Source organism: Aegilops tauschii, chromosome 4, assembly GCF_002575655.3.
Source record: "Aegilops tauschii subsp. strangulata cultivar AL8/78 chromosome 4, Aet v6.0, whole genome shotgun sequence".
NCBI classification, from domain to species: Eukaryota; Viridiplantae; Streptophyta; class Magnoliopsida; order Poales; family Poaceae; genus Aegilops; species Aegilops tauschii.
In genome coordinates, this window is record NC_053038.3 from 409,047,724 (window position 1) to 409,068,597 (window position 20,874).

The 20,874-nt window shown below is 43.2% G+C and overlaps 1 protein-coding gene across 2 annotated transcripts; it reads left to right on the plus strand.

The window, feature by feature from the left end:
- The first annotated feature begins 3 nt into the window (after positions 1-3).
- Positions 4-3,899, plus strand: LOC109733285 (phosphomannomutase). 2 transcript variants are annotated; one of them, XM_020292478.4, is made up of 11 exons: positions 9-397; positions 1,050-1,379; positions 1,497-1,563; positions 1,700-1,776; positions 1,890-1,925; positions 2,015-2,070; positions 2,143-2,242; positions 2,340-2,435; positions 2,510-2,599; positions 2,819-2,870; positions 3,544-3,899. In XM_020292478.4, the coding sequence occupies exons 2-11, from the start codon at positions 1,254-1,256 to the stop codon at positions 3,597-3,599; spliced, it is 756 nt and encodes a 251-aa protein (XP_020148067.1). In that variant the 5' UTR covers positions 9-397; positions 1,050-1,253; the 3' UTR covers positions 3,600-3,899. The 2 variants fall into 2 exon arrangements, with proteins under 2 accessions (XP_020148068.1, XP_020148067.1); XM_020292479.4 differs by lacking the exon at positions 2,819-2,870 and having other exon boundaries at positions 4-397.
- Positions 3,900-20,874: the final 16,975 nt, after the last annotated feature.

A 20,874-nucleotide genomic window follows, 5' to 3' on the forward strand; every position in this document is an offset into this window, starting at 1 on the left:
GTCGGCCTGAGCCCAGGCTCAGCAAGGCAGCAGCCCGCTCCCATCAGTTCCTCTCCTGTCGACAGAGAGGGAGGCGCCGCCATCGCCGCCACACGGGCACACGGCCGCAGCCAGCGCCGCTCCCCTCCCAGGCGTCGCCGGTCGGCCGCCGGCTCCCCTCTGGCCTTTTCCTTCTCCTCGCCGGCTCGCTCCCACGCTCCGCTGTGCTGTCCCCTGTCGGCTGTCGCCGAGACGCCGACGCCAGCTAACCCGCTCCCATCACGGCGCCGGCCGGCGGCACGGTCCCCTCCCCTCGCCGGCTCGCCTCCAACCTGCAGGGCGTCCGCACTCCGCACCATTTCTGCCTCCTCCGCGGCGCCAGACCGGCACTGCCGACCTACCGTAGCAAGTTAGCAAGGTACACTTGACCTTCCTGCAATTCCGCTTAGAAGATCTGGGAACATGAAGATGCATACAGTTCTCCTGCTTATACTGCCATTGATGCCAATTCATGTTCATATCAACCATACAATTGAAATTACATACAAATTGATGTCAATCATGTTCATGTAATATTGCCATTGATGCAAATCATGCAATGATGCTTGCTGCTTATATATAATTGAGTAATTGATGCCATTGCGTCCAAATTTGCACATTTGGAATATATTTCCTCAACTGGGATGTCGTGAGACAATTTTTTTGAAATAACAGACAAACTTTATTCAACCGAGATAACTGATACATCGTTTGTGAGGGATGGTACAATTTCATTCATAGGCTCCTCAAACCAATCAACAGTAGAAGAAAATCTAGCCAACCTAGCAAGTTCGTGCGCAACCTTATTTTCTTCTCTACTATAATATTTGAACCTAGAAATAGGAAAATCACAAGCTATAAAAATAGCAGTCATCAAAAACTTCCGCCGCCGCTCCTGCCGACCGTCCGCCATTATTCATGGTTTCAATGACCTCCAAATTATCTGAATTAATAACGAGGCGATTGCTTCCCGCCTGAATATTTGTGTTAGTGTTATTCTTTTGCTGAATATTGTATGACACTTGGATTAGGTCTCTTGGCCTTGCGTGGAGGGAGGGAGAAGGGATAGAGGAGGAGTCCGGCGCATCTGGATCGGCGACGCCAAGCTTACTTTCTCCGTTCCACGCATCCTTCTCCACCTCCTCCCCGCGACCCCGGCGGTGCTATATCACGTGGTCGTTGCGAGGAGGTGCGCCTCATCCCTCCTTCGTAGCAGCTTCAGCAGGAGGACGAAGATGGTGGCATCAGCGGCGAGGAAGAACGCCGGGGTGCTCGCGCTCTTCGACGTCGATGGCACCCTCACCGCCCCCCGCAAGGAGGTGACGCCGGAGATGCTCGAGTTCATGAAGCGCCTGCGTGAGGTGAGGCCGAATGTGACCTTGCGTCCTCTCATTTCAGTTTCTCTATCCGTAGGATTGTCAGGCGAGATTGCTCATTGTATGTCTGGTTGTGGCTCTTTGGTTTTCTTCTGGGAGCAGAATGTGACCGTCGGTGTGGTGGGGGGATCCGATCTGGTCAAGATCTCCGAGCAGCTCGGCAAATCAGGTACCCGCGCTGCTTGGATTCAGCAGTACAGTCTGCTTGGATTCAGAGTTCCTCGTAACTCCATTGTCTGCTCGTCTTGTCTGTAACTGTAAGCAATTGCAGCAATTTCATTTGATATTTGTTCTCTCTTCTGCAGTTATCACCGACTATGACTACGTCTTCTCCGAGAATGGCCTGGTCGCGCACAAGGACGGCAAGCTCATCGGGACGCAAGTAAGTGCCCACGCCACATAATATGCGCTGTTTTAGCACGAGCGTACCGAGTTTACGGAGATGTTGTATAAAGATCCACAGCTGAATATTGACCGGTGTTCTTCACTCTGCAGAGCTTGAAAACGTATCTTGGAGATGACCAGCTTAAGGTGAGCCTTTGTCGTGTGGCGTTCTTTCTTGTAATGCCCTTGCCGATGAGTTTCGAGGCCTTGGTAGTGATGTTATGTGTTCTTTGCAGGAATTCATTAACTTCACTCTTCATTACATTGCGGATTTGGATATCCCAATTAAAAGGTCTGTGCTGAATCATATTCAAGAATTCCCTCAGGCGCTACCCCTTTACTGACCGAGTAAATGTTTGCTCAGAGGCACATTCATAGAATTCAGGAGTGGAATGATCAATGTGTCGCCTATAGGGAGGAACTGTAGTCAAGAAGAACGTGATGATTTTGAGAAGTATGATAAGGTACAGATTGTCTTATAAGAACAAGTAGTTAGTTATAATCAGAAAGGGAAAATAGCTATTAGAAAAACATGAAACTGAACCGACTCATTTTGTTTAGGTACATAACGTTCGGCCTAAAATGGTGTCAATGCTTCGTGAAAAGTTTGCACACCTGAACCTGACTTTTTCTATTGGAGGGCAGATCAGTTTTGATGTGAGTGTTCTAAACTATTAAATATCTGCTAGAAATAATCAGTTTGATATTTACCACTGCATCACTGAATTCAGGTATTCCCACATGGCTGGGACAAAACCTACTGCTTGAGATATCTCGACGAATTCAAAGAAATTCATTTCTTTGGGGACAAAACCTACAAGGTAAGAGATGTATACTGTTGTTGTGCCGTGCTTCCAATAAAGAAATCTCCTTTTCTTTTTGTGAAGTATCTTTGTGCACACAAGATGATGTTTGATAAAATTTTCAAGCCACTGTTATTCTGTTAACGTCATCCCATTTAATTACTGTACAAACTTAGCTGTACTGTATACCACAAACTGGAACTGACATTCTTTTTTTCCTTTCATTATATTTAATAGGGTGGCAATGATCATGAGATATTTGAATCTGACAGAACAGTTGGTCATACTGGTATGCTGGTTGTATGTTAAAAGCTATTCTTGTAATGGCTATGAAATCAAGGAGACCTTTATATATAGGACAATCCCTGAATGAGCAATTTCGCATGATAAGAAAGATCGTAGCTTAATAGGAGATTTCTCGAATGGCTGGTTAATCCCTCTTGCTTGAGCACAATGCCAAACAGGAGAGGCAGAGAGAACATCTTTGAAAACTGTATATCTCAGATATGAATCTAATGAGCTGAACTGCACAGAGCATGCAAATAGCAAACGAAATTATTAGTTGCTAACTGATTTCATATTTGGCATTGTGCTCAAGAATGAGGGCAGTATCATCAATATCCAACTTCTCTGAATTGTTGATCATCGAGCTGTAGTGGCTGTCAGCAACTACCTTTTCACCATCATATTTAATCATCTGGAGTGGTACCTTTTCAAGTCATATTCGGCCCTGAAGAGTGCACCTCAGGCTTAATGGAGTACCGAACTGAGTAAACAATAGGGCATCAATACTCCTTCATAAACATTGCACAACTCCCATTGTGATTTAGTTGCGAAATATTATTCTGTTATTCCACTTGTTAGTGAGACTAAAGCTGGTGTCTGGCTCAGATTTTTTAGCCGAGTTCAACCCATGATTTATTTTTTGGGATTTGTTGCTGACTGACCATTTACATGTGCAGTCACCAGCCCTGATGACACAGTGCAGCAGTGCAGATCTATCTTCCTGTCAAAGTGATCGCCAGACTATTGTCGAAATTAAATTTGTGTTCTCCACACCCCCTTGAACCCTAAACTTCCTCAGTAGATCTCCCTGTTCACTGTTCAGGAATAATTCCTCAGTAGATCTCCCTTTGAACTCGTTCAATTTTTGCATCCCTCCCCGTCATTGTTGTTGTAAACATAACCGTATTGGTATACATTCACAAACAGCGGATTTTGTATGCGCGCATTTGGCGCAAATGTATCAGGGCATATTTGGCCCGTGAGGGCCTCTGTTGTTTGTTTTTATGGAAGAAAAAGAGTTAGTGGTTTGAAAGGGTAGTTGGTGAGTGAGAGTTTTTGCGTACCTAGCAGATCCACGGAGTTTTGTTAGTGTTTGTTCCGTTTGTTACCTACCACCTCCATACCAAAATATAAGACCTTTTTGTAGTTTAATTTGAACTACAAAAATCTTTTATATTTTGACGCAGAGGTACAGTTGTAGATATCTTATTTTGGTTTTTCTTAAGAAAGCAAATAAACTAAAATTGAAAGAAAAGGTGAAAAAGAGAAAATATTTATATAAAAAAACTTAAAAAAATGACAAAAGAAGAATGAGAAATCCTTTTGGATTTTCTTTTTTATAAAAACAAACCAGCAAATAAAAGAGAGAAAACCGAAAAGAAGCATAAGAAGAAACAAAACCAAAAAGAAACAAAGAGAGAAGTGAGAAATATTTTTTTGGATTTTGCGGTTTTAATAAACACACGAAATAAACAAACAAACAAAAGCAAAACATGGATGTACAAAGATAATGAAGTGCACCGACAAGTGTAATGAATGTGCATGATAACATAAATGAAATTTCGGTGAGAATACGTGCTCCCTCAAATTTAGGCTTTTGCGTCCTTGGCTCACTCCCACTGATAGTGCGGATAATGTGAGAGCCATGCCCCGAAAGTCAGGCTGGTACTCATATCCCTTCATCCGAGACTAATGGAAACTTCGTCTGGCTATCTGTACGTCCAATGGAACAATCCTCCCAAGGCGAGCAGCCTCGCCTTTCTACCAGACAAGTATTAGCTTCTTCAGAAGTGATATAATATCGCTCCTCGCTGTGTTGATCAAATAAAGTAGGGGCAGGCAAGGTGACAATGACAGGATGTTGCATGTCAAACATTAAGGCTTTTCGTTAGGCTCAGCTTCATGATAGATAAATCCATGATGTTTCATAGCTTCAGAATCAAGAAAACTAGTAGGAAGGTCACGTCCTCGTCATATATAATAGGCATATCATAATAGGTGTATCAAAATAAGCAGTCAGACGAGACGCGTAAATGCCCCCATACATATCATCACTAGTTGCAATTTTTCTCAAATGGTGCACAATAATAGCTCCCATATTATAAGTCCTATCACCATAAAGAATGCTACGCAAAATAACTAAATTAGGGCACAAGTAGCGCTAGGGTCTTGCTTAAGAGTCACACACCTTCCTATGAATAAAGCAAAGTAATGAACTGAAGAAAAGTGAATGCTGGAAATTCAACCTTGTGTGACTCCCCTGGTTTCACCATTACAGAGGCTCACAAGAAATTCTTCAAAATCTCCTCAACGAAGATTATCAAGCGTACTCCAATATCTAATTTTACATACCACACAAAATTGTTCCAAGGACATGCTGATAGGCTGACTATATAAAGAAAAGCGACCCGCGACTCAGAACGGCCATGTATTAGTAAGGAGTTGATATTGGGAGCACTTAACTACAAGGAAAGCGGTCAGACCTGCCCTATCCTCAAATTGTTCAAACTCTAGTTTAATACCTGCTCCGTTCATGAATGTCTCACATGGCCACTAACGAGGTCGCACATCAGCCGATCGAGGAACAATGTAACGTGATTCATGGTAAGCGGTTCTCGCGGCACCGTGACTTGAGGAGCCCCTAGAGAAGTATTTCTTCATCCAATCCATTTTTTGACTTTTTTTAATAACTCATAAAAATGAATAAAACTCATTATAATTGATAGTAACTACTCCCACAAGCTTCCAGTGCCTAAACCATGCATCAAAACTACTTAGAACCAAATACATTTGACATGCAAGCTCATATTCAAGGTCACCTACAACATCGAATAAGCAAAGTGTAGATCACTAGAGGAAAGACTTAGACCAATGCATGAGTCACATACCGAGGAGCAATGCTTCCAAAAAGTTTCGAAAACGGAGCACCGAGCAAGGAGATCAAAAATTGTTCGCAAAAAAGGAAGAACACGAGTTGGTAACTTGAAAGAAAATTTTCTAGAGGAGGAAGAAGGCTCGGGGCATGAGCACTATGTGAGTCGGGGGGGGGGGGGGGGGGGGTGGCCGTGCCACCAGCCCATGTGGCTACCTAGTGCACCCCCCCGAGTTGTTTCCAGTGCCAATTTTTTTATTGGGAGTATAAAATTTTCGGGGCATTTCAGGAAAATTTGTTTTTGCACTTTTTTATTATGTAAAAAACTCAGAAACCAAACAGAACCAGTTATTCTAAAACATTTAAACTTTAATAAAATAATTCGAACAGAGGGTAAAAGTTATGCTTACGGATTTCATCGATCATAAGTAATCCATTAACAAGGTTGATCAAGTCTTATCAACGAACTATTTTCGAGCAACATAAAACCGAAGAACTTATGTAAAATACTATGTTACCTCAACTTGAATATGCATGGTTCCAATCATAATAGTTTGATATTTCTTTTTTGAAACCGGAATACGAAATTCAAAGTCTCTAATAGTAATAGTCATAATTTTTTTAATAGAGTTGAGGTTGTTTCCTTTATTTGGTTTTCTCGAGAAATAAACCGTATGCTCATTGCCCTTAACATGAAAAATGACCTTGCTTTTGTTACAATTAATAACAGCCCTTGTAGTGTTAAGAAAAGGTTTACCGAGAATAACAGACATATAATCATCCTAAGGCATATCAAGTATAACAAAGTCTTTTAAGATCATAACGTTAGCAACGACAACAGGACCATCCTCACAAACACCAACATGAATAGCAGTAGTCTGATCAGCCATTGGCAAAGATATTTTTAGTAGGTATCAACTTATTCAAGTCAAGTCTTTTATGAAGAAAGAAGGGCATAACACTAACAGCTCATGCTCCTAAATCACACAAAACAATTTAACATAATTATTTTTAATTGAGAAAGGTATAGTAGTTATCCCTAAATCTCCTAATTTTTCAAGAATTTTTCCTTTGAAGGAATACTTAGTAAGCATAGTAGATATCACAACCTCAGGTGTTTACTTTTAAATTTTTTTTGGACCTGGTTTTCTTCTGTTTTGGTTTTTCTTTTCCTTTCTTTTCTTATTCTTTTTTCTCAAAATTGATGATTTTTTTTTCAAATTGTGACCTCTTTTTGGAAATCGATGAACTTTTTTGGAAAAATTGTGAACATTTTGCAAAATTGGTGAAGTTTTCTTGAAATTTTCAAACTTTTTTTCCAAAAATCTATGAACTCCTTTCGGATTCCTTGAACTTTTTTGTGTTTTTTTTCAAAATGACATTTTTTATATTTTTCATGTTTTTGTGAATTCTTTCTGAAAAGTCAACAGTCATGGTGGGCTCTACTCAACGGTCAACTGGGAAATGTGCTAAACTGAGTGATCTAGAGAAATAAAAAACCAAGCGAACCAACACCTTCTTTTTTGAATAAGCGATCAAGGGAAAACCGGCGCTCGCACAAGTTTATTTTGGGCCTGCCCATGACGGGAGTTGTGTGAGCGTCCGTTTGGATGGGTTCCAAATTGTTGCCGCGCCCTAGGCCCAGCGGGCATCTCCGTTCATTGTGTGGCCAATTTGTTGGCGGCTCCACCAAAAATTTGGCTTGCCGACCGTTGGCGAGATCCAAACGCACTGGCGTGTGTGCTGTGCGTGTCACCCAAAGCACGGGAGCAGCACGCACTCGAGCAAACAAACGTTGAAGCGTGCACGGGTTACCTCCAGCCTCCTTTTTCTTTGTGATTCTAGAAATCACTTCAGTTCAATTGGAGCGACCCACTAGCTGCCTTGTACTACGTTTTTGAGCAAAAGAGGGTCTCCCCTCCGATTTCATTAAGGGAAACCACTCATAAGAGCATCTTCAACAGCCGCGCCAAAAGACGCGCGCGGTAAACCGAGTTTTTAGCGCGCGCGGGACGTTTCGGCGCGCTCCAGCGGTGGCGGGAAAGTCGCGCGCACGGGGAACCGTTTGCGCGCGCGGGGAAAAGGCGGCAGGTCGCGCGCTATTTTTGGCGCACTGCTTCCGGCGCGCCTATAAATTGCGGCGCTCGCCACGCACCTATTCCACACTCTTCTCTTCCTCTTCCGCTGCCATGCGCGCCTCCACCGCTTCCTCGTTTGCTTCCGCTGCCACGCGCGCCACCGCTCCAGCGCCCCGCCATCGACGCGCCACCATGCCGCCGCGCCGCCGAGGGAGTACATAGCAACAAACATGACCTTCCGCTTTCTTCCCTTTTATGGGCATCTCCAAAGCGGATCATCAAAATGGTGAGCCATGTTGGATGGCTAAAAGTGTCCGGACCATCTATGGCGCTCCTCTCATCTAGGAGCAAGAGCCCCGAAAACCCAAAAAACCAACAACAGAATTAGAACATTTACTTAAGATAATTTATTTTATACTCATAAACCGTACTACATTTCTGATACATCTATATCTATACATTTTCTCAGTGGCAGGCAACGCCTGGCCACCCAGTGGCGGCTTTATATTTTCAAGATACTCGTACCTCAAAACAAAGCATCAGAACATTAACTTAAAATCTCCAAAAAACTGAAGTAATACATGTTTCAGGTCTGGCATACATGGTAGTCGAATTAACAAAATGAAGCAGAAACGTACGCACAAAAACCATAAAAATCAATACTGCAGACATTCTTCAACAAAAAGGGACGATATGAACAATCAAGAGAGGTACGATCATGGTAAGTTGGTAACATTAGAATGGTTTTACAGTTTTATCATACAAACCAGTTTATCCGATTCTACCTATTTCATAATATAACAGTAGTTGTATATTCCAACTGTAAATGCCAATGCATGAGAAAGTCAGAAGAGTTAATTCCATATTATAAACATTGATATTATAAATAATATGTTTATGATTATCTTATGGTTTAAATAGAGTCCATTCTGGGGAAGAAAACAGTATGAGCTCAACCTATCACTATCATTATAGATTATCTCTGAATCCTTTCTTTGCAAATCATCCCTATAGAAAGGCAAACTAGGCACTTAGAAAGTAGAGAGCATTTTAATCAGGATGTGTATTTTTACTTTTCTCATATCATCCCTATATTCCTAAGAGTTTTGACAAACAACATCCTATCGACAGGAGTACTTCACTTTTCTCAGGAGCATGTGTAACAAGGAGAGCAAAGATATACAATAGGACGGAGTTATAGAGCACAAGCACCATGCCCAAGCAATCCTAGTAAAGTAACTCGACACAACCAATGATGGTTTCCACCAAATAAAACAAACACATCGTAATTCCTCAAAATCTCGGTGTGCATGCTATCTAACCAGATCATCCATTTAAGTGTATATACCCGGTCAATGCTTATGGATGCATAAATGTGCACATCGTAAGAAAACAATTGCGAGGAAACCCATCAGACAGAGAAATTAGGGCAGTACCTTCCAACATGTACCATAACCCCCCCCCCCCCCCCCCCCCCTCTTGTAGTCTGACTTAACTTGGAAACTTGCTTCTTGGTTCATCTACAAAAACAATATTGTCACTACAGGATCCCTCCTGAAAAGACATGTCAAAAAATCAATTATTAGATATGATCGTTATCAAAATTATTTTGAATTGTACAAAGAACTTAGAAAAGAACATACTTGCTAGCATTATTGCAGGTACTAAAAGAAGGATCATTTTTTTTGCTTCGTCATCCATGTACCCCTTGTCCAATTTAGACATCCAGAAGAGAGCTCTGTGAGAAATAAGGCACTCCAAAAGTATTTTTCTCAAAAGGAAGATAAGATCAATAATTTAAGAACAAGTATTACAGACTGGTGCATGGAACTATCTAAATTCATTAACTCTGCTACACATTAGCTATGTGAGAATCAGCTCCCTAGGAATTTGGAAGTTAGAAAAGAAAATCTTAAATCTTAACTGGACAGCTACAATCAATTTTTTTTTCTTGAAACATCCTTCCCATGTGGTTGGCTATTGTGTTCTTCTACTACGAATGACTTCATCTGGAGACATTTTTTGACGGAAACAGGTAAAAAGAACTCACTTCTTCAAGATGAAATCAACAATGACCGCACAACATCGTCAGCAAGCAGCATACAACAGACATCAATCCTGCAGCGAGCAGCGAACAGAGATTGGCAAGGAGAAAACCATCACAGGTGGAGGCCGCTGCTTGAGGAAGTCCGTCGGCTGGGAGACAACTGGAAGCGGACGGCGGTGGGTCTTGGTACGCTGAAGCTGGTCAGGGGAGACTGTGTTGTGATGGGATGCCGCTGCAGTCTGACCAGGGGGGGGCAGCGAGGCGGGATGGACGCGTGGTCAGGGCCGGCCGTTGCAGCTGGTTAGAATTTTACAGCGGACGGCAGTGTCAGGACGGTAGCGGCGGTGGAAGCCCTTCCTGGATGCGTTCATCGTGGGACGAGAGGCAGAACGAAGGGAGAAAGAAGGGGGGCGCCGGAGTGGTCGCGGGAGAGACAGACCACCGCGCGCGAGAGAGAGGGGGGACAGGAGAGGTCCGGCGACAGCACGCGGGCGTGTTCATAGGCGACGGCGAGCAAGCGCGCAAGCAGGGGTTGCGGCTTCCGCGTTTCGGCGACGGGAAGCGAGCGGCCCCGGCAGCAGGAGTGACCGGGCGACTTGAGCGAGCAGGGCGGAGAAAACAGATTGTGGAGAGAACTAAAACACAAAAAAGGAGAGGGACGAAGGAGCAAGGATTCGGCAGCCGGCCTGCATGGGGATTTGAAACTTGAGCTGAGATTGGCAACACTGGTCTAGTGTAAGGGGAGAGTGGAATTGGGGAAGATTGGCGGCAACGAGACACATGATTGGTCGAGGCCATGTGTGGAGCGATAGGAGGTGAGAAGGTTCGGGAGAGGATGGAGCGACTTTTTTTTCCTTAGGGCGTCATTCGTTTTGGAGGTAGGAATTGAGAGTAGTACATGATTTTTTTTAGCTGGAACACCTTGCATTTCAAATTATGATGTACCAACCAAATCGATGGTCACATCATAGATTACATTCACTGGGAAGTCCGACTGCCAAACATTCTGGCTACCCGGTTCTCCACATGATCCAATAGCCGCCAGCACATGCGCTGGGGTATTACAAGCACGCGGGTAGTACATAATCTTATGTTGAATAAAATCTATCTCTAGGAGGAATTTGATTTCACGGAATAGGACACCAAGGGGACCACGATCTTGCAAAGTAGAGGAGATAGCTTGGTGCAGGTTTTGACAGTCTGTCTCAAAGAAGACACGCCCCATTCCATGCAATTTGGCTAGTTGGACAGCTTTAAGGAGACCTTCCCCTTCGGCCTGAAGGGTTGTGCTCTAATTCACAAGCTTACCAGCAACTGCCATGATCATATCGCCAGTTTCATCCCGCACAACCAGTCCCCAACCTCTTTCTCCCGTATCCGCTCGGAAAGCTGCATCTACATTAGCTTTTAGCACATCCGTAGGAGGAGGAGCCCATCTAGACACCCCCCCATATTTGTACTCTTTTCCTTTGTACCCAGGAATTCCACCCATTCTTTAGTGACGAACCCAATCCGAACTTGCAATGCTTCGACGGACATGCGAGGCTTCTTGTGGTAAACCTTGTTCCGCTCTGACCACCATGACCACAGAAGGCAAATAGTGCGCAGTTTTGTTTCTTCTGGTAGTTTGAAGACGACCTCAAAGATTTCAAGCGGAGACTGATAGTTTAGTAATAGTTGTTGGGTATACTCGAGCTCACAACCTCTCCATACCTTCTTCACATGTTTGCATCATAGAAATAGATGTCCACCATCCTCCGACTGCCGGTGACAGAGCACACATCGTGTGTCAAGCTCAATCCCGAGGCGTTCCACATCACAGAACATGGGATGGCTGTTGTGGGCGAACCGCCATAAGAAATGATGGACACGAGCAGGGCACCTGATCTTCCATAGTTTCTGCCAGAAGCCGACAGTCTCCTGATGGCCAACTAAACCCTCTCCAACCTGCTGAACTCTCTGTTGGATCCTCAGCTGAACATACACTCGATACGCCGATCTTACCGAAAACATTCCCTTTGAATCAAAATGACATGCAATAAAATCATCGTACTGCTCGCAAATAGGAATGCTCATGATGGTCTTGGCATCAGTGGGAGTAAATGTTTGTCGTACAAGCTGGGCGTCCCATTGGTTCGTGGTAGGGTCGATAAGCTCCGACACTTTTGTTAGGAGATGACCTGCGAGTATCGTTAGATGGAAGCCAGGGATCATTCCATATGTTTATCCTATCTCCTGAACCCACCCTCCAAATCATTCCGGCTTTGAGCACTTCAAGCCCTTGCAACAAACTCCTCCAAACATAACTCATGCCCGGTTGTGCTACTACAGTAAGAACATCATCGGCTGGAAAATATCTTGCTTGTAAGACCCTTGAACAGAGAGAGTCAGGGACCTGCATCAAGCACCACACCTGCTTGGCCAGCATTGCCATATTAAAAGAGTGAAGATCGCAAAACCCCAGTCCTCCCTGTTCCTTCGATAAAGTCATTCTCTACCAACTGACCCAATGATGCTTGTTGTCCTCCTCTTGGTTGGACCACCAAAATCTGCATACCATCTGACTTATACTTTCACATAGGGATTTTGTGAGATTGAAACAAGCAATAGCATACGTGGGGACTGCTTGTATAACCGCTTTGATGATGACCTCATTTCCCTCCTTCGATAAAAGTTTAATTTTCCAACCTTTTAGAATCTCCCAAATCCTTTCTCTAAGATACCCAAAACACTTCTTTCCAGATTGGCCAACGTAGTTGGGTAGACCTAAGTACTTCCCATTTAAACTCTCCGCTTGTAGTCCCAGGAGACCCAAACGTTGTTGTTTCTGGTGAATTGGAGTGTTCTTGTTGAAAAGAACCGTCGACTTGTCCCGATTAATCACTTGCCCTAACCCCAATTCGTACAGATGGATACTATCAGGTGTGGCCTCCAATAGCAGCAAAGAATCATCGGCAAACAGTAAATGGCTCACTGATGGTGCCCCTGGTGCAAGTTGTATTCCCTTAATTTGCCCACTGTTTTCCGCATGTTGCAACAAGGCAAACAAACCCTCAACACATAGCAGGAAAATGTAAGGTGAGATGGGATCGCCTTGGCGAAGGCCACGTCCAGGAATCACTTGGTCCATTATGGATCCATTTACTTTGAACAGGAACCGGACAGTCCTGATGCACTTACTAATCAGCCCCACAAACCGCTGTTCAAAACCCAGTTGCATCATCACTTTCTCCAAAAATCCCCACTCCACGCGATCATATGCCTTACTCATGTCCAACTTGAGGGCCGGAAAACTCGTGTTCCCCGACCTCTTTCTCTTTAGAAAATGTGTCATCTCATAGGCTAGGATTGTGCTATCCGAGATGAGTCTTCCCGGTACGAAGGCACTCTGGTTTGGCGATATAATCTCTCCTAGAATGCACTTAAGCCTGTTAGCAATGACCTTTGACACAAGCTTGTACACGACGTTGCATAGGCTAATAGGGGCAAGATCCTTCAAAGTCTCGGGGTTCTTAACCTTTGGCATAAGTATCACAAGAGTATCGTTCCAACCCTCCGGTATACTGCCGCCACACAACACTAGCACCTCTCGTACCACGTCATCACCAACCAGCTGCCAATAATGCTTGTAGAAGATAGCTGGAAGCCCATCCATCCCAGGGGCCTTTAAACCTCCGATCCCATCAAGTGCACCCTTCACCTCCTCAGGTGTAAACTTAGCGGTGAGGAACTCATTCATCTGTGTAGTCACTTTAGGTGATATATGATTTAAGATCGCATTTACATCCGCACCTGCCACGGGGGTAAACAAAGAAGAAAAATAGTCAGTAATAAGCTTCTTCATGCCTTCTTCCTCCTCAATCACCACACCATCCTCCCTTCTCAATTTCTGAATAGTGTTCTTTTTTTCCTCTCCGACGCATAGGCTTGAAAATACCTCGTATTGCGGTCACCATGGACCAACCAATTTGCATGTGCCCGTTGCCTCTAGACTAGATCCTCCTGCTCCTCCAATTTATCTAGCCTAAAACATAGAGTTTGTTCTCTTCTAACTTGTCTCTCTGATATGGGCTGCCTCCGCACTGCCTCCAACTCTCTTTTTATTTTATTTATTCTCTTACTTAGATCACCTAGTACCACATTGCTCCACGTATTCAGGGATTTCACAACGGCCGCCAGTTTCTCATGTACATTCAGCCTCCTCACTCCCTCACATGCTTCCTGTACCACACCATCACACCCATCCTCAATCAACCATTTAGCTTCAAAACACCTCTCACGCCCAGCCTGCCTGTACACCCTCGGGCTTCCATCACACCACAACACCACTGGTCGATGATCGGATTTTTGTGGGTCCCCATTAACGACCTTGTATGCAGGAAAATGAGCACACCATTCCGGTGTTGCAACCACATGATCCAAACGCTCACGAATATAGCCATTAATATTAATTTTTTTATTTCTCCAAGTGAAAACATCTCCCTCAAAATCGAGGTCATGCAAATTACAGTAGTCTAGTGCATCACGAAAATTTTGCATTAACCTATGGGCACGTGGGACACCCCCTTATTTCTCATGACTGAACATGATTTCGTTAATATCACCAAGGCAGACCCATGGAAGCTGAATCTGATGATGCATCTTTCTTAGTAGTCTCCATGTCTCAACCTTCTTTTCAATGTGAGACTCACCATACACTCCAGTCAGCCGCCATTTGAAACCATCATCTTCCTCCACAATTGCATCAATGTGCATTCGTCCCATCCATCGTACTGTGATATTTATTCCTTTCCTCTAGAACAATGCTAAACCACCACTCTTCCCCTCATTATTCCTTGCCTCCATATGATACATGTCTTGCTTATCCCGAAAACTTCCCATCCTCCACTTATCTAACTTTGTCTCTGACAAAAACAAGATATCAGGGGCCTCCCTCTTCTGGAGATCCTAAAGACCACGAAGTGTCGGCCCATTCCCCAAATCCCGACAGTTCAACGCAATTATTTTCATTGATTTTCGCAGGGCTGTCCGGGCAGCCCCGTGTTTATATTTGTTTTCTCCTCAGCCTTACCCACTGATACGTCTCCAACGTATCTATAATTTTTGATTGTTTCATGCTGTTATATTATCAATCTTGGATGTTTTATAATCATTTTATAGTCATTTTATATCATTTTTTGGTACTAGCCCATTGACATAGTGCCAAGTGCCAGTTGTGTTTTCTACATGTTTTTTACATCGCAGGAAATCAATATCAGACGGAGTCCAAATGCAACGAAACTTCACGGAGAATTTTTTTGGACCAGAAAGAACATAATGGGCCCTGGCTGCGCCTGGAGGGTGTCCCGAGGAGGGCACAACCCACCAGGGCATGCCAGGAGGCCCAGGCGTGCCCTGGTGGGTTGTGCCCACCTCGGATGCCCCCCCGGACCGCTTCTTGCTCTATAAATACCCCAATATTCCCAAAACCCTAGGGGAGTCGACGAAATATTCATCCAGCCGCCGCAGACTCCAGAGCCACCAGATCCAATCTAGACACCATCTCGGATGGGGTTCACCACCTCCATTGGTGCCTCTCCGATGATGCGTGAGTAGTTCTTTGTAGACCTTCGGGTCCGTATTTAGTAGCTAGATGGCTTTTTCTCTCTCGTTGAATTCTCAATACAATGGTCTCTTGGAGATCTATATGATGTAACTCTTTTGCGGTGTGTTTGTTGGGATCTGATGAACTTTGAGTTTATGATCAGTTATATCTTTTTATATCCATGAAAGTTATTTGAGTATCTTTGATCTCTTATATGCATGACCTCTTATAGCCTCGTATTTCTTCTCTGATATTTGGGTTTTGTTTGGCCAACTTGATCTATTTATCTTGCAATGGGAAGAGGTGCTTTGTAGTGGGTTCGATCTTACGGTGCTTGATCCTAGTGACAGAAGGGGAACCGACACGTATGTATTGTTGCTTCTAAGGATAAAATGATGGGGGTCTATCTCTACATAGGTAGATCTTGTCTACATCATGTCATCGTTCTTATTGCATTACTCCGTTTTCCATGAACTTAATACACTAGATGCATGCTGGATAGCGGTCGATGTGTGGAGTAATAGTAGTAGATGCAGGCATGAGTCGGTCTACTAATCTTGGACGTGATGCCTATACAATGAGCATTGCCTGGATATCATCATGATTATTTGAAGTTCTATCAATTGCCCAACAGTAATTTGTTTACCCGCCATTTGCTATCTTTCTCGAGAGAAGCCACTAGTGAAACCTACGGCCCTCGGGTCTTCTTTCTCATATATTTGCCTTTGCATTCTACTTTTCGTTTGCATTTATTTTCAGATCTATTAAACCAAAAATATAAAAATACCTTGCTGCGTTTTATTTTATTTGCGATCTATTATTCAATCTACTACAATTTATTTCCCGTACACGCACCGTTTGAGGCTCCGTACCCGAAAGGGATTGACAACCCCTTTAACACGTCGGGTTGCAAGGTGTTGTTATTTGTGTGCAGGGGCTGTTTACGTTGTGTTGCTTGGTTCTCCTACTGGTTCGATAACCTTGGTGTCATATCTGAGGGAAATACCTACCGCCGATGTGCTGCATCATCCCTTCCTCTTTGGGGAAATACCGACGTAGCTTCAAGCGACATCACCCACCTCTCCCTTCTTTTGTTTCTTTGCTCCTTCTATCTCATCCAACTCCATGTCAGCCGCCGCTCGCTTTCTCCCACTCTCTTTATTCTCTTCCGCAACACCCGAAACACCCTTTATCTCCGCTCTTCCCTCCCTGCCTTTCTTCTTATAGAGACCTCCATTCTTACCAGCCTTCTCCTTCTCATTTAAAATCTGTGAGCTCAGATTCTTCTCCTTTGTCTTGTCGACTGTTAGTAGTGCCCCCGCCCAGCCTCCTGCATGCTTGGGTGTTGCATGGCCTTGGCCTTCGTGCCCGCCTTCACGCGCACCTCCACTCCACTGCTAACTGAAAGTGCTAGTTATCGACTAGAGGGGGGGTGAATAGGCGATTTTTATGGAAATCTTCAAAACATGGGAGTTTCGAAGACAGACAATAGAAATAAATCTATTGATATGCAGCGGAAGGTAGACTACACTAGACAAGCCATAGTCAAGCAAGTAAAGAAGTGAAAGCACGAAGGCTATTAGCAGCTAGGTAGTATAGATCAGGATGGAAGATAATATGAAGCCAAACAACAATAGTCATCACATAGTGAAGTCAATCAGATCAAGCAAGCAGGCAATGACTTCATGAAGACAAACTGTAAATAAAGAGAGGGAGAAGATAGAGCCAGTAGCTTGGAGAGGACAGGGATTTGTTGGACCAGTTCCAGTTGCTGTGACAACTGTACGTCTGGTTAGGGAGGCTGAGATTCAACTCAAAAGACCGCGTCTTCACCTTATTCTCCTTGAGCTAAGGACACTTAGTCCTCGCCCAATCACTCTCGTAAGTCTTCAAGGTAGACTTCCAAACCTTCACAGACTTCGTTCACCGGCAATCCACAATGACTCTTGGATGCTCAGAACGCGATGCTTAACCGGCTGGAGGATTCACAGTCCTCAAGTGTAATAAGTCTTCAGATCACGCGGACAGAAAGACTTCAGTGATGCCTAACACTCTTTGGTTCTGGGTGTTTTGGGCTTTGTCCTCGCAAGGATCTCTCTCTCTCAAATGCTTCGGAGGTGGGTTGCTCTCAAACGACAAAAGTCGTGCACAAATGATACGTCTCCAATGTATCTATAATTTTTGATTGTTCCATGCTATATTATATTCTGTTTTAGATGTTTATTGGGCTTTATTATACACTTTTATATTATTTTTGGGACTAACCTATTAACTGGAGGCCCAACCCAAATTGTTGTTTTTTGCCTATTTCAGTGTTTCGAAGGAAAAGGATATCAAACGGAGTCCAAACGGAATGAAACCTTCGGGAACGTGATTTTCGGAACAAACGTGATCCAGAGGACTTGGAGTCTACGTAAAGTAATCAACGAGGAGGGCACGAGGCAGGGGGCGCGCCTACCCCCCAGGCGCGCCCTCCACCCTCGTGGGGCCCTCGTTGCTCCACTGACGTACTTCTTCCTCCTATATATACCCATGTACCCTGGAAACATCATATACGGAGCCAAAACCCTATTTCCACCGCTGCAACCTTCTGTACCCGTGAGATCCCATCTTGGGGCCTTTTCCGGCGCTCCGCCGGAGGGGGCATTGATCACGGAGGGCTTCTACATCAACACCATAGCCTCTCCGATGATGTGTGAGTAGTTTACCTCATACCTTCGGGTCCATAGTTATTAGCTAGATGGCTTCTTCTCTCTCTTTGGATCTCAATACAAAGTTCTCCTCGATCTTCTTGGAGATCTATTCAATGTAATCTTCTTTTCCGGTGTGTTCGTCGAGATCCGATGAATTGTGGGTTTATGATCAAGTTTATCTATGAACAATATTTGAATATCCTCTGAATTCTTTTATGTATGATTGGTTATCTTTGCAAGTCTCTTCGAATTATCAGTTTGGTTTGGCCTACTAGCTTGATCTTTCTTGCAATGGGAGAAGTGCTTTGCTTTGGGTTCTATCTTGCGGTGCTCGATCCCAGTGACAGAAAGGGAAACGACACGTATTGTATTGTTGCCATTGAGGATAAAAAGAGGGGGTTTATATCATATTGCATGAGTTTATCCCTCTACATCATGTCATCTTACTTAAAGCATTACTCTGTTCTTATGAACTTAATACTCTAGATGCATGCTGGATAGCGGTCGATGTGTGGAGTAATAGTAGTAGATGCAGAATGGTTTCGGTCTACTTGTCACGAACGTGATGCCTATATACATGATCATACCTAGATATTCTCATAACTATGCTCAATTCTATCAATTGCTCGACAGTATTTCGTTTACCCACCGTAATACTTATGCTATCTTGAGAGAAGCCACTAGTGAAACCTATGGCCCCCGGGTCTATTTTCCATCATATTAATCTTCCAATACTTAGTTATTTCTGGCACCGTTTATTTTTGCAATCTTTACTTTTACTCTTTATCATAAAAATACCAAAAATATTATCTTATCATATCTATCAGATCTCACTCTCGCAAGTGACCGTGAAGGGATTGACAACCCCTTTATCGCGTTGGTTGCGAGATTCTTATTTGTTTGTGTAGGTGCGTGGGACTCGCGCGTGGTCTCCTACTGGATTGATACCTTGGTTCTCAAAAACTGAGGGAAATACTTACGCTACTTTACTGCATCACCCTTTCCTCTTCAAGGGAAAACCAACACAGTGCTCAAGAGGTAGCAAGAAGGATTTCTGGCGCCGTTGCCGGGGAGTCTACGCACAAGTCAAGACATACCAAGTACCCACCACAAAGACTTATCCCTCGCATTACATTATTTGCCATTTGCCTCTCGTTTTCCTCTCCCCCACTTCACCCTTGCCGTTTTATTCTCCCTCTCTTTTCTGTTCGCCTCTTTTTCGCTTGCTTCTTGTTTGCTCGTGTGTTGGATTGCTTGCTTGTCACGATGGCTCAAGATAATACTAAATTGTGTGACTTTACCAATACCAATAACAATGATTTTCTTAGCACTCCGATTGCTCCTCTTACCGATGCTGAATCTTGTGAAATTAATGCTGCTTTGTTGAATCTTGTTATGAAAGATCAATTCGCCGGCCTTCCTAGTCAAGATGCCGCTACCCATCTAAATAGCTTCGTTGATTTGTGTGATATGCAAAAGAAGAAAGATGTGGACAATGATATTGTTAAATTGAAGCTATTTCCTTTTTCGCTTAGAGATCGTGCTAAAGCTTGGTTTTCATCTTTGCCTAAGAATAGTATTGATTCATGGAATAAGTGCAAAGATGCTTGTATCTCCAAGTATTTTCCTCCCGCTAAAATCATCTCTCTTAGAAATGATATCATGAATTTTAAGCAACTTGATCATGAACATGTCGCACAAGCTTGGGAGAGGATGAAATTAATGATACGTAATTGCCCTACACATGGTTTGAATCTTTGGATGATTATACAAAATTTTTATGCTGGATTGAATTTTGCTTCTAGAAATCTTTTAGATTCAGCCGCGGGAGGCACTTTTATGGAAATCACTTTAGGAGAAGCTACTAAACTCCTAGATAATATTATTGTTAATTATTCTCAATGGCACACCAAAAGATCTACTAATAAAAAAGTGCATGCGATAGAAGAAATTAATGTTTTGTGTGGAAAGATGGATGAACTTATGAAATTATTTGCTACTAAAAGTGTTTCTTCTGATCCTAATGATATGCCTTTGTCTACTTTGATTGATAATAATAATGAATCTATGGATGTGAATTTTGTTGGTAGGAATAATTTTGGTAACAACGCGTATAGAGGAAGCTTTAATCCTAGGCCGTTCCCTAGTAATTCCTCTAATAATTATGGTAATTCCTACAACAATTCTTATGGAAATTTTTATAAGATACCCTCTGAATTTGAGACTAGTGTTAAGGAGTTTATGAATTCGCAAAAGAATTTCAATGCTTTGCTTGAAGAAAAATTGCTTAAAGTTGATGAATTGGCTAGGAACGTTCATAGAATTTCTCTTGATGTTGATTCTTTGAAACTTAGATCTATTCCACCTAAGCATGATATCAATGAGTCTCTCAAAGCCATGAGAATTTCCATTGATAAGTGCAAAAAAAGAACCGCTAGGATGCGTGCTAAGAAAGATTGCTTTGTGAAAGCGTGTTCTTCTAATTTTTTTGAAAATAAAGATGAAGATCTAAAAGTTATTGATGTGTCTCCTATTAAATCTTTGTTTTGCAATATGAATCTTGATAATGATGGGACTGGAGATGAGTTACCTTTACCTAGAAGGCGTCCCAAAAATTCGGAGATTTTAGATCTTGATACGAAATTTGGTAAAAGTGGGATTGAAGAGATCAAAACTTTAGATATTAATGAACCCACTATTTTGGATTTCAAGGAATTTAATTATGATAATTTCT